Source organism: Cajanus cajan, chromosome 10 (genome assembly GCF_000230855.2).
Source record: "Cajanus cajan strain Asha chromosome 10, NIPB_CcT2T_4, whole genome shotgun sequence".
NCBI lineage: Eukaryota > Viridiplantae > Streptophyta > Magnoliopsida > Fabales > Fabaceae > Cajanus > Cajanus cajan.
Window position 1 is genome coordinate 41,476,706 of NC_138526.1, and position 14,237 is coordinate 41,490,942.

At 29.9% G+C, this 14,237-nt stretch overlaps 2 protein-coding genes and 1 pseudogene across 2 annotated transcripts; 1 reads left to right on the top strand and 2 right to left on the bottom strand.

Annotated features, from left to right (window-relative positions):
- Positions 1-330: 330 nt before the first annotated feature.
- LOC109816512 (cyanidin 3-O-galactoside 2''-O-xylosyltransferase FGGT1) lies at positions 331-1,919 on the bottom strand. Its single transcript, XM_020381556.3, has one exon. The coding sequence runs from the start codon at positions 1,803-1,805 to the stop codon at positions 423-425; it is 1,383 nt and encodes a 460-aa protein (XP_020237145.1). The 5' UTR covers positions 1,806-1,919; the 3' UTR covers positions 331-422.
- A 5,999-nt stretch (positions 1,920-7,918) lies between these two features.
- On the bottom strand, positions 7,919-9,509 carry LOC109816510 (cyanidin 3-O-galactoside 2''-O-xylosyltransferase FGGT1). The gene has a single exon (XM_020381553.3). It carries the CDS (start codon positions 9,382-9,384, stop codon positions 8,002-8,004), a length of 1,383 nt encoding a protein of 460 aa, XP_020237142.1. The 5' UTR covers positions 9,385-9,509; the 3' UTR covers positions 7,919-8,001.
- Positions 9,510-11,983: 2,474 nt separating this feature from the next.
- LOC145952499 (cyanidin 3-O-galactoside 2''-O-xylosyltransferase FGGT1-like) lies at positions 11,984-14,232 on the top strand (annotated as a pseudogene).
- Positions 14,233-14,237: the final 5 nt, after the last annotated feature.

Consider the following 14,237-nt stretch of genomic DNA (forward strand, 5'->3'; position numbering starts at 1 on the left):
ATACAAAATAAAATTTAAAATAAATATTCATATTATTAATAATACTACAAGTAAAAAAATATAATACTCGTCAATGAAATAAAAGTAACATAAAATATTTTAAACAAATGATGACAAATTAATTTATTATTATTATCATTATTAAATCAAATTAAATTATAAATAAAAAAACATAAAATTCATTATCTAATCTATACAAAAATCAAAGTTGACCCGAATTCTAAAAAAAATAAAATTGATCATTAAATCAATTTGTTTCGCTTGGAATTTGTAGAATATATACTTATACTCTCCTACACTCTTACGAATCCATATATTACTAGTCGAAAATTTGAAAAAATAAGAGTGACTTCTATTCATCAAGCACAACACTCCTCTAACATATTTATTTGTAAACAACTGAAAAGCTTGTCGATCGGAAATTATAATAAATGTTGAAGTTGGTGACAGAAACTATCCACACATGCCGACTCTAGGTTGTTGCTTAGTAAGAAGTTTCTCAACTTGGCATGATTTTGTCTCACTTCTCTTCCAACCTCATTCCCATCATCCATCACAGTTTTCACAGCTTTGCATACACTTTCTTTTGTGAACAACCCATCTTCTTCCCCTTTCTCCACTTCCACCCCAACCTTTAGCTTTCTACTCATCATTTTTGCATTGCTGATATGATCAGTACCAAGTCGTGGCAGCAGCACCAACTGACACGTATTCACAAGTGCCTCAGTAACAGAAGCAGCTCCACAGTGCGTTATGAAGCACCCCACAGAAGGGTGTTCCAAAATCAATTGTTGCTGCACCCAACCTCCATAAGCAATCCCTCTTCCTTGAACCCTTTCTTTGAACCCTTGTGGCAATGCTTCTTCAATAGAGTCAAATCCATTAGGGGGCTTAAGTGCTGCAAGAAATGGAAAACCTGTTAGTTCAAGACCAAGCAACAACTCTTCAAATTGATTTTGCGATAACGGGGCTTCACTTCCATATGCACAGAAAATAACAGAACCAGGGTTGAATCTCCCAAGCCATGCAACCCATTTTTCCTCCAAAGTAGAATTTGGTGGCTCAGGTAAAAGAGGCCCTGAAAGTAGAACAGGCTTCCCATACACAGATTCAAGATACTCCGCATATAACCCATCAATTTCTTTGCAGCCTTTGAATCCAATTGCATCTGCCATACTGAAACCTTTGTGTAACCGATCGTACAGAAGAACACCACTTCCAAACTCGATTTCCCTCACGGAAACGAGGAATCGCAGTTCATGAGGCTGAAACTTGATACATGAATCGGGGAAACCCTGAGGCGGTTCCATTAGATCAAGTTCAGTTAAACCTTTTCCTTGGCTCTTTCTTGGTCCGTTTCCAAGGTATGCTGTTGATAATGGATGAACTATTAAGTAAATGACACTCTTGATGCCTAGGGTCCGAGTCAGGTTGGGTAGCCAGTGTTGGAAATCGAAGAAAACAATTTGTGGCTTCAGATCCCTTAGGAGAAGCTCGATGTCCTTCTCTGAACGGTCCATAGCTGTGGCGAGAAGTGGGAACAAAGAGAAGGGCAAGTCTGAAGTGGTTTCAGCATCGTGGGGAAGGCCATCAACACGAGGAACTGTGATGGGGACAAAGGTGATGAGGTGTGGGTGAAGATTGAGGTGTTGTAGTTTGGTTTGTGTTCGTTTTGGAAGTATGAAGGAGATTCTGTGGCCTCTCTGTGCTAACTTGTTGGATAGGTGAAGTGTTGGGGTTAGGTGGCCCATAGCAAACCATGGAAATATTGCTATGTGCATAGGAGCTCCACTTGTGGAATCCATGGCTGCTTGAGTTCTTTGATGATTTTGTCTTTGAATCAAGTTCAAGAGCTTAAGCTTATTAATTTCTCCTGCATCTAGTACATATATGGAGTATTCCCCAGGAGAGATTTATTTGTAATAATATGCTTACAGTTAGTTTACTTAATAACCTATTAATTTATATTTTATGTTAATTTTTTTTAATATATAGATTAAATTTATATATTTTTAAAATTTTGAAAATTTATTATTAAATTCAAATTAATTTTAAAAAATACTTTTATAACTATTAATTAATTTAAATTAATGGAAAATATCATATAATTTTTAAAATTTTAAAAATTTATAAACTTGATTTTTATATTAAAAACTTTAATTAAAATCATTAATATTTAATATAAAATATAAAGTATTGACCGAAATAAGTCAATTGAATGTATTAAATTTCCTCTTCAAATATATTTTTAAAAGAAAAAAAAAAGTATAAGACCGTAATTATCTGCCACGTGGCACAGCTAAGCACCTTGTGTATTTTATAGTTATGACTTATGCGACTGTCATTTTCACATGATGGTTGCGGTTTTTTTTTTTTTTGGTAAATAAAGTTAACAGAAAACAAAATTTGTTTTTTTTTTAAATTTAAATGGATAATAAATTAAAACAGCAGTTTTTTTTTTTTTAAGAAAACCATGAAGTCCTAGATATTTTTGGTAGAATAGATGGATGTTTACAATAATGACAAAGTTTAAATATAATTTTTGTGCATGTGGTTTATCGCGTTTTCACTTTTTGGTTTTTCTAATTTTTTTTTATTATTTTATTTTAAATTTTACAATGTTTTAAAATAGTCATTATTATTAATTATCATTAAAAAGAATTATGTAAAAAATAGAATATATATTATATTTGTTATATTTTACTTCACTATTATCATGTAGGTAAATTAATTTTTAAAAGAATTGGATATAAAATTTTTAAATAACTTCCAAATCCTATCTTCATCTTCATGATCGCATTTTCCTTCTCCAACCTAAATCCAATACTAGGTGTATTCGCGGATTGGATGTGATCAATTTTGAGAGAGAAAATTATCTAACTCAATTTTTTCAATTTTTTTCATTAATCGTCAAATCAATTTTAATTTAAAAGTCAAATATACCAATAATATTTTAATGAAAAAAAGTTATATATTTTTATAGGCAAAAAATAATTATTAATATCATTAATAATATAAGTCATAATATACAAAATTATAAATTGAGATAATCTATCAAAAAATATAAATAAATAAATATATATATATATATAGAGAGAGAGAGGGAGAGAGAGATGTTTAGTTTGATTTTTATTAGGTTGAGTTTTTTATTGGAATCAAAAATCGATTCGATCCAATTAATTTTATTTTTTTCAATTTTCAAATTTTTGATTTTCAAATTTTTGATTTTCAAATTTTTGATTTTCAAATTTTTTTGATTTTGTTTATGCAATTAACATTGGATTGGTTATGAACACCCTTATTTGATACTACAAATCCTAAACCTTTCAATCCAAACTTCAATCCCCTCATGAGTAATTTTTCACAATCCATAATCTCAACAACAACATCGAGCTCGCCTTGCAATGATTGATACCGACAATCACCTCACCATGGAGTTTGACCTCACCTCGACTACTCCCTTATCATGTAGGACTTCATGCACCAAAAGAGCGCCCACCACTCTGTTGGCCCCATAGTCAATGTTACCTTCCTCCAAGGCTAAGAAGAATTGTATCTATTGGCTCAAAACCATTAAGATCGTCACCACCTACTGTGATAGTCACAATAAAGACTAGTGGTTCATCTCATCAGAGAAGAGAGGTTGGTGGTACCAATGATAACCAAGATGCGACATTCATAGTCCAAAAAAGGTGCACGTAAAAAGTATGATGAAGTAACAACAGTTAAGTGAGTTTTGAAATTTTTTCTAAAAGAACTTTAAAATCAATTTACCTATGTGATAATGGTGAAGTAGAATACAATGAATATAATATATATTTTATTTGTCACGTAAAATTTTTTTAATTGAAGTTGATAGGATGAACTATTTTTAAAACGTTATAAAATGTTAAGAATTAAATAAGACAAAAAAATATAGGAACTAAAAGTGAAAAATGATAAATTATAGGGATGAAAATTATACTTAAGTCTAAATACTTGTCAATGGATATTTCTTTCCTGATCATTATGAAAGCATCGATTTCTTAATTGTTTTTTTTCAAATAAATGATTTTTTAATATTGTTATGCACTTGTATTTCTTAATTAAAGATCAACATTAATTTTTACTTTGGACATGGAATTATGATCAAAGATATTACTAAACTCTTAAACAGATCATTTCAGTGAGAAAGGGTTATATTTCATTATCTATACCAATATATAAATGGAATATCTCTCTTTATAACCGATTTTAGTTTCAACTTTCGGTTAGACCATTATCTCTTTAATTGCTTAGGGAAATTTAAAAAATCAAGAAATTTTTTAATGTATTTTCTTACACAATTAGAAACTTTCAATCTTTCAGCAACTAATCACTTTTTTTTTTGGTACATACAACTAATCACTTTATTATTTTCTCTTATTTTATTTTTATTTTTTAAAAATTCTAAAGAATAAAAAACTACCAACTTGGATTGGCACGAATAACAAGTGACTCATGCCACTTAATCATGTGGTCAAAGCTTGAAAGTTGGGAAGAAATATTTACCCATTTCGTACCTATAAAACCTCTAAAGAAGATTGTCTCCATGTTCGATATGAAATACACATTGGTAATGAACCAAGAAAAAATCAAAAACTTTCCCACATTCTATCAATAACTACTCACTTTATTATTATTATTTTTATTATTTTATTTTTATTATTTTAAAAAATTAAGAGATATGAAGTGTCTCTTTTCTTACATGTCAAAATAAAAGGAAATTGTTTATAAAAAAGAAAATTAATAGCTCAATAGTGAAGTAAAATTAAATACAAATAAATTTATTTTTTTTATAAAGTTGCATTATTGGAATAAAATGCGACTAAATTGTTTATATGTGTTCGAACTCATCTTTGAATTATAGCTTAAGAAAGTAAAATAAATTGATTAAACGAATTTAGATAACACACGTGTATATATATATATATATATATATATATATATATATATATATATATATATATATAATATTTTAGTATGTGTAATATAAATGCATGTTTATTATATATAATTAAAATTTATAATAAATTATGTTTGCATATATAAATTATATTTAAAATTGTATACATAAATATTTTTAGATAAATAAATTATTTTTTTAGTTTATGATAAATAATTTGTATCATATATAAGAAAACTTATTTTTATTTATTGATATTTTTAAAAATATTAATATTTAATTTATAAATAATTATTACAAATTTTTTTTAGAAAAAAGTTTCAAAAAAAACACTCTCATATAAAATTATTTATATTTAATATATAGAAGTGGATTATTTAAATGAACATGTTATGCATAAAATATTGATAGAATAGTGTAACTATGAGAATGCAAATGATTATCTTACTAATTAATAGTCTTAAATTTAAGTATTGAATATAGAATTATTTTTAATATTTGAATAAAGTAATTTATCAATCATAATATTTAATTCAATTAAAATAAAATTATTTCTTATATATATTCAATACACGTGAAAGGAGGAAAAAATAAAAAAAGAAGTGAGATTGTTGTTCTTGTAGTTTCTATGATTCCTTGATCCTTCTTCTTCTACTCATCCCGTTTTGGCGTTTTCCTCGGTAGTAACGACAACATTGTATGGTCCTGATCTTGATGTGTTGTCTAACTTCTGTGTTTTGTCCTTATAAGCCTTTCAATTATTCATTCATTTTATTTATATACTCTTAATATATCTTTATATATTTCAGTTAAAATATATCTTTATATATACATCAAATTAAAAATATATCTTTAAGATATTATTAAGAATGTATTTAATAATTTTATATTTTACAATATCAATGTGAGATTTTTTTTTTTAATGATTCGATGTAAGATTTTAATTTATACACCCTTTTTGATCATATTAAATAATCTTAATGGCGCCGAGAATTTATGAAAAGAATATATAATAATATGATACTCTTACTTATAAGAATTTAATATTATGTTCTTTTTATTGTTTTCTAATTACATGTTTATTATTTTTTATGATAAATACTTTAATATATATATATATATATATATATATATATATATATATTATTAGTTGACAAGTGTAATTACTTTTTTTTATATTATTATTTAATGTATAGAATCTAAATCCACTACATATGTTAACTATAAGTGAGTGATCGTGGACTAAATACTATATAGTTAAATTTTAAATATAAAAGTTATAAAAGTAATCATTAGAATAATTAGGATATTCGTAAATCATTTTCATCAAAAAGATAATTCTACATATGTCAAATTTAAATTTATCGATAATCTTTATAAGATTTTAAATACTTTTTTATTTATTAATTTTTTAAAATATAAATTTTAAATATATTAATTACAAAACAATTACTAGAAATAAATTGTTTCCATCATAAAATAATTTTATTATAAAAAAATTAAGTCACTAAAATTTAAAGTCTAAATTTTGTGTAAATATATTTTTTTCTTTTACGTTTTTCTCAGAAAAAATGCATGATAAAGTTAATCTTTTGAATTTTCATAAAATATATGGTTAATTTGATATGTAAATATAAAATGCGTAATTATCGACAAATTATGAGATAGTTAAATTTTAAATATATAATTTACAAAAGTGATCATTAAAATAATTTTAAATATGTCAAATTTAAATTTATCAACCATCTTTGCAAGATTTTAAATATCACATTTTTTAATTTATCAAACTTTCTAAAAATTTTAATTCTAATTTTTAAATATGTTAGTTATAAAATAATCACAAGAAATATACATGAAAAAGATTTATTTACTTTACTTAATAACTTATATTTTACATTAAATTTTAATGATCAATAATTAAATTATTAAAATTTGATATAAAATAAAATTTATTAAATAAAATAAATACAAATAAATTTATTTTTAAAATAAATGAATCTTTCTTTTCCCTATTTCTCTCTATATATTCTAAGTGATATGACACGATAAGAATAGAGATAAAAAGTAATAAACCTTAATTTTGTGCTTGAAAAAAATAGGTAACTCAATGTCACAGCTCCCGAAGAAAATACTCGAAATGACGGGACATACTTGATTCAAGGGACACATTGTCAATAAAATTAGATCAATGCTGCAAAAGTTCATCGCTTGTGTTGCACTTGCACCGTGGAGTTTTTAGGCCAGTTAGCTGCAACAACTATACAAAAAAAATCAGCTCAAGTTTATTGCCACAGCCCACCATTTTTTTTCTTAACCATGAAGCAAACTTTTTAATACTATTTTATTGCTTAATATTTTCCTGTAAAAGGCCACTGATGTACACGGTTACATGAAGAACACTATTATACAAGTCGAATCAACGTTCGAATTATTAAAATATTATTATTTTTTAATAAATTTATTATAAAATAATTATTTAATTTAATATTTTATTATTTATCTAATTTTTTAATAATTCAAAAGAAATTTCGACGTCTTCTTTCATTACATGCAGTATTTTCCTTTCATGAATCAACCTGGTGAATGAATTTTGCGACAATCGAAGTTGTAGGACAGAGTGTAATTCTCTTCCTCTCTCCCTCAAGTGCCAACAAAAATTCTCTCTCTAGTTCCTGGCCACGGCTATGCGAGGGTTTTTATTGTCCCACTGATATCAATTTTAAAAATTTGTTCAACGTATTATTCGTTATTATTAGAGTAGAAAAGTGATTTCCACGGAAACTTTAAAAAATGTTACATTTTGAATGTGTAATTAGCTAGATATATATGATTAACCTATAATTATGTATAATTTTAATATTGATTTTGAATAAGATTTAATAATATATTATATATGTTATTATAATTTATATTTATATTTTTTAATTTATATATATCATTTAATTATATATATTTAAGTACTTTTGAATAATATATATTGTGTGATTTTAGAATGTGTAAAATTTTTAATAATAACAAAACATTTATTGAACATATTTATTTGCAAACAAGAGATAAACATCTTGATCTTTTTGAATTTATACTAAATCTTGAAGTTGTTGACAGAAAATATCAACACATGATGACTCCAAGTTATCGCTCAGTAAAAAGTTCCTCAGTTTGGCATGGTTTTCTCTCACTTCTCTTCCAACCTCATTCTCATCATCCATCACAGTTTTCACAGCTTTGCAAACACTTTCTTTTGTGAACAAGCCATCTTCTTCCCCTTTCTCCACTTCTACTCCAAACTTCAATTTCCTACTCATCACTCTTGCATTAATGATATGATCAGCTCCAAGTTGTGGCAGCAGCACCAACTGACACGTATTCACAAGCGCCTCAGTCATAGAAGCGGCTCCACAATGTGTTATGAAACACCCAACAGAAGGGTGTCCCAAGATAAGTTGCTGTTGAACCCAACCTCCATGCACAATCCCTCTTCCCTCAACCCTTTCTCTGAACCCTTCTGGAAAAGCTTCTTCAATAGAGTCAAATCCATTAGGGGGCTTAAGTGCTGCAAGAAACGGAAATCCTGTTAGTTCAAGACCAAGCAACAACTCTTGAAACTGATTTTGCCGTAACGGGTTTTCACTTCCATAAGCACAGAAAATAACAGCACTAGGGTTGAATCCCCCAAGCCATGCAACCCATTTTTCCTCCAAAGTAGAGTTTGGTGGCTCAGGTAGAAGAGGACCCGAAAGAAGAACAGGCTTCCCAAACACTTTTTCAAGATACTCCGCATAAGGCCCGTCAATTTCCTTGCAACCTTTGAATCCAATTGCATCTGCCATGCTTGTACCAATCTCTAACCGATCGTACAGAAGAACACCACTTCCAAACTTGACTTTCCTTGTGGAAGCGAGGAATCGAAGTTCATGTGCATGAAACTTGAGGCATGCATCAGGGAACCCCTGAGGCGGTTCCATTAGATCAACTTCAGTTATTTCTCTTCCTTGGCTCTGTCTTCGTCCGCTTCTGAGGTACGCTGTTGATAATGGAAGACCTATAGAGTACAAGACACTCTTGATGCCTAGGCTTCGTGTCAGCTTCGGTAGCCAATGTTGGAAATCGAAGAAAACAATTTGTGGCTTCAGATCCCTTAGGAGAAGCTCGATGTCCTTCTCTGTACGGTCCAAAGCAGTGGCAAGAAGTGGGAACAAAGATAAGGGCAAGTCTGAAGTGGTTTCAGCATCATGGGGAAGACCATCAACTCGAGGAACTGTGATGGGGACAAAGGTGATGAGGTGTGGGTGAAGATTGAGGTGTTGTAGTTTGGTTTGTGTTCGTTTGGGAAGTATGAAGGAGATTCTGTGGCCTCTCTGTGCTAACTTGTTGGATAGGTGAAGTGTTGGGGTTAGGTGGCCCATAGCAAACCATGGAAATATTGCTATGTGCAAAGGTGCTGCACTTGCGGTATCCATGGCTGCTTGAGGTTTTTTTACTGTTGTTTTGTCTTTGAATGATGTATAAGAGCGTAGTTAACCAGTGCATGGCACCGCTACGTGGCATGTGTAGCTACACCATTTGTCAAACTTACATCATAGGTATCGTCGTTATTATTATTATTCCTTCCTAATGTTGACACATGTTTACCTGTTGAAAGTAGTGAGATTGAAGGTAATGCCTATAATATAAAATTCCTCTAGATATACCATGTAATTGAAACGCCATCTGGATTTTAAATTAAAGTAGATGAGATTTTGAAAGTAAATAAGTAATATATATGAACAAAGTTAATGTTGTTTCTTTACTTTATATATATTTTATAAGTAATATTTTACTCATAAGTACTTAATCATGCCTTTTTATATATTTTTACATTTTTATTAGTTTTTTCATTTTATTAGATTAAATTTTTTTAAAATAATTATTGTAAATTATTTTTTATTGTTAAAATACTCTCAATTATTTTATAATAAACGTTATACATTACTATTTTTGCTTTTTGTTTAATCTATCTTTTAAAATTTTATGTACTAACCAAAAAATATTTAAAAGTTCTAGATCTCAATAAAAAACTTATTTTGAAGTTTTTTATTTACCTTTTTCTTTAATTTCACTCTATAATAAATATACATTATTTTTTTTAATTTTAATTTTACCATAAATGTTTGAATTAGTTAAAAATTGTGAAAAGTGAAACTATAATATATGTGCTATTTTAAAATTTAAAAATGATATGTAAATAAAAATAAAAATTCTCTTAAAATTTTACACTTGAGAGTTACACTAAGCCTTATCTTATATTTTGATTTGATCTTTTAAGGGTTGATTACACGTTATTTTATTATTGATTAAAATCTTAATTTGGTCTTTTATAATATATTTTTTTGTTTCAATTTAGTTCTACTTTAATTTTTTGTTTTACTTTGGTCCCTAATAATTTAAATTAGTGCAATGTCGAACTTTCGTCCAAATTATTTAAACGGAGTTAACTGTTGGTCACGTGGATGCCACGTAGATGCATAAGTAGATGTCAAATTTCTTTAATGTATCTGGAACCAGAACGGCCCATTCTGAAACCAGAACGGCCCGTTCTGATTGCACTCTTGGTGTGTTAATTTTGCATCTTGAGGAGGTTCAACCTGAAATAGAGGAAGAGGACACACAAGACTAACATTTCATCACACAACCACATGTACAGGTAAATAATGCTGATATCCTATCAGCCATTCAGTGTTATATGGTGGATAAGATGTATTATTGACACCTTCAGCGTTATCTAGATGATTTCCCTTTTCAGTAATTTCTTTGAACTTTCTTAATATATGTTATGTTATGAATTTTTTTTTCAGTCTTTGAACCATATTTCTGTCTTTGAATTTATGTTATATTATGAACTTTTATTTTCAATTTTTGAACCACATTGCGACATTTTTGTTGAATGGACGTATGTGATTGGCGTTCTGGAACGACCCGTTTTGAATCAAGAACGGTCCGTTTTTGAATCCAGAACGGCCCGTTCTAGTTTCAGAATGACCCGTTCTGCTGCACTCGTGGTGTGTTAATTTTGCATCTGGAACGACCCGTTCTAGATGCAAAATTAACACACAACATGTGCAACCAGAATGGGCCGTTCCGTTCTGGTTCCACGTGCATTAAAGAGATTTGACATTCACCTATGCATCTACGTTTCATCCACCTGGCATCCACGTGGCCAACAGTTAACTTCGTTTAAATAATTTGGACGAAAGCTCGACATTGCACTAATTTAAATTATTAGAGACTAAATTAAAACAAAAAATTAAAGTGAGACTAAATTGAAACAAAAAAAATATTATAAGGGACCAAATTAGAATTTTAACCTTTTATAATTTGATGAAAGACATTTTTAAGAAAGATTTTTTTTTATTATAAATATAATATACAGACTGTTTTGAAATAACTCTTCTACACATCTCATCTTTATCATTATATGAGTTTCACGAATTATTCTCATTTAAAAATTTGTTGATTCTATTACTCTAATTATCATTAGGAAGAATATATTATAACCTAGGAGACTTACATATCATATAGATAAATATTTAAGAATAATATTATCACACGTGTTAAATTATTAATATTTATGATTATAAAAGTTTCAATTAAGAAGGTGAATAATGGTTCTTGATTAATGATGAAGATGGACAACCATTTATTGTCCATGGAAATCAACAATTTTTATGTTTTAGGTACATAGTTTCCTTTTCCAAATCCTAACCCTTCTTCAACTCACTCTCCCACACTCACCACGTCACCCATGCCCAAAGCCTACACACCCAGATCCTCAAACTTGGCCACCACTGCGATCTCTTCGTCCACGACCTCGAAACCCTAGCAATGGTGATAATGCAAGGCATGCAGAAGAAGACGATGTATGTGGGATGATTAGCGGAGGAGGTTAACGATCCTTCACGCGACGTTCATTCTGTTCGGCGACATCAAGGACATGAAAACGTTGATGGACCAGACCACGCGGAAGCACTGTTTTCGGCTACCTCCTTTATTTCTCGATGGTGGTGTGGTGGCGCACGGAGGATGAAGGTGACTGGCTCTACTCCTCTAAGTGGTGGGGCTCTGACTCCAATGACGGTTACACCATTCTTTGATCAACTTTCGGCAAAGGAAACGATGTATTTTTCGTCCTTGCCTATCCCTTCTCTAAACCTAGTAGAATGTTGTGCAGGAAGAGCTCCAAAAATAGCGTTGCTTTAGGAACCGTGCTGGTGTACCTCAATGTCTACGATCTAACACCCATGAACGGTTACGCTTACTGGTTCCACCTTAGAGTGTATCATTCCGGCGTTGAAGTTCACAGTGTTGAGTTCGAGTTCGAAGCTCACAAATTTTCCTCGAAGGAGAACCTAAGAAGTGCGAAGGTTTCACGTTCAGAAAAATGATTTTGATCGAAAAAATTGATATAGGTCCTGGTAAGGTTAGTGCTGTGATGAAAAATCTCGTTATTGAGTACAAAGGGAATGTTTACAATCTCATAACGAAGAATTGCAACCATTTTAATTTGCAACAATGCTTGCATTAGACTCATCAGAAGTCCTATATTCTGAGTTGGGTCAATCGTCTTGCCACGAATTGGATATGTGCAATTGGTCAATACACAACTAGGTAAAGGTATGGCATTCCTTTAGTTTTTTATTCGGGTAAAATATTGAAGGTTGTCGGGAAGTCTTGCAAATTGATATTAAAGACAAGTGAAATAACTAATTAAGTGTCTGTATGTCTTCTTTCAATTTTTCAGTGTTGTATATATTGTTGGAAAACTAACAATGATGACTGGTTTAAAAGGCTTTTATATTTCTGTGTTGTTTCGAAGTCTGTTAGGAGAATTAATTTTTTTTTTTTTTAATGTATGTGTGGTAAGGTGGGTCTCAACTGGTTAGGTCAGTTAGCAATCTTGTAAGGAAGGGTGAGATACTGAAATTAGAGAGAATGGGTGGGTGAGGGGGGAGTTTCTCATATAGGATAGTAGTAGAAGTGTGTATTTTTCTTTTTTTCTTTTTATTCTCTTCTTGAGAATGATATGTTTAGTTTTATATGTACACTTTTTCCTTTTCTTTTTTTTACCATTAGTATCTTTTTAATGAAAATTTTCTTAACTGTTCAAACAAAAAATGTATGAGTGGAAGTCAAAGTTAACTTAAGAAAAAATATTAGACGTGATAAAAAGATGAGGAGAATTATTGCTAGACATTATTTTGAGAAAGAGTTTTTTTTTTCATTATAAATATAATATATAGAAGATTTTGAGATAGCTTTCCCATGCATCTTTTCTTTATTATTATATGAATTTCATAATTATTCTCTCTTCAAAATTTGTTAATTCTTTTATTCCAATTATCATTGTGAAAAACCTGTTATATCACGATGAACATGTACATCACATGAATAAGTTTTTAAGAACAGTACTTTCACATGTCCCAAATTATTAATATTTATAATTATACAAGTTTTAGTTAAGAAGATGAATCGTGGCTTATTATTAATCATGGAGATGGGCAACAATTTATAATGGGAAGCCTTTTCTACTTTCAGGGCCTCTTTTACCTAAGCCACCAAACTCTACTTTGGAGGAAAAATGGTTTGCATGGCTCGAGGGATTCAACCTCAGTTCTATTATTTTTTGTGCATGCATATGGAAGTGAAATCCCGTTATCTTCAAAATCAATTTGAAGAGTTTATTGCTTGGTCTTAAACTAATAGGCTTTTTTGTTTCTTGCAACACTTAAGCCCCCTAATGGTTTTTGACTTTATTGAAGAAGCTCTGCCTAAAGGGAGGGTTCAAGGAAGAGGTATTGCTTATAGAGGTTGGGTGTAAACAATTTTGGAACACCCTTCTATTGGGTGCTTCATATATAACACGTGGAGCTGCTTCTATGATTGAGGCGCTTGTGAATACATGTCAGTTGGTGTTGTTGCCACAACTTGAAATTGATCATATCATTAATGCAAGAGTGATGAGTAGGAAAAAGAAGATTGGAGTTGATGTGGAGAAAGGAGAAAAAGATGGGTTGTTCATAAAACAAAGTGTATGCAAAGTTGTGAAAACTATGATGGATGATGAGAATGAGGTTGGCATAGAAGTAGGGATGGCAATGGGGCAGGTCGGGTACGGGTTTCATGATACCCATTTTCGTTTTCGCGAGTCAAACCCATCCCGCGAGTCAAACCCATCCCTGTCGGGTATTGGCGTACTCGTACCCATCAATTTTTTTTTTATTTTTATTTTTTTTGTAAAAAATATATGATATTTTTAAATTATTTTTTTATTATATTA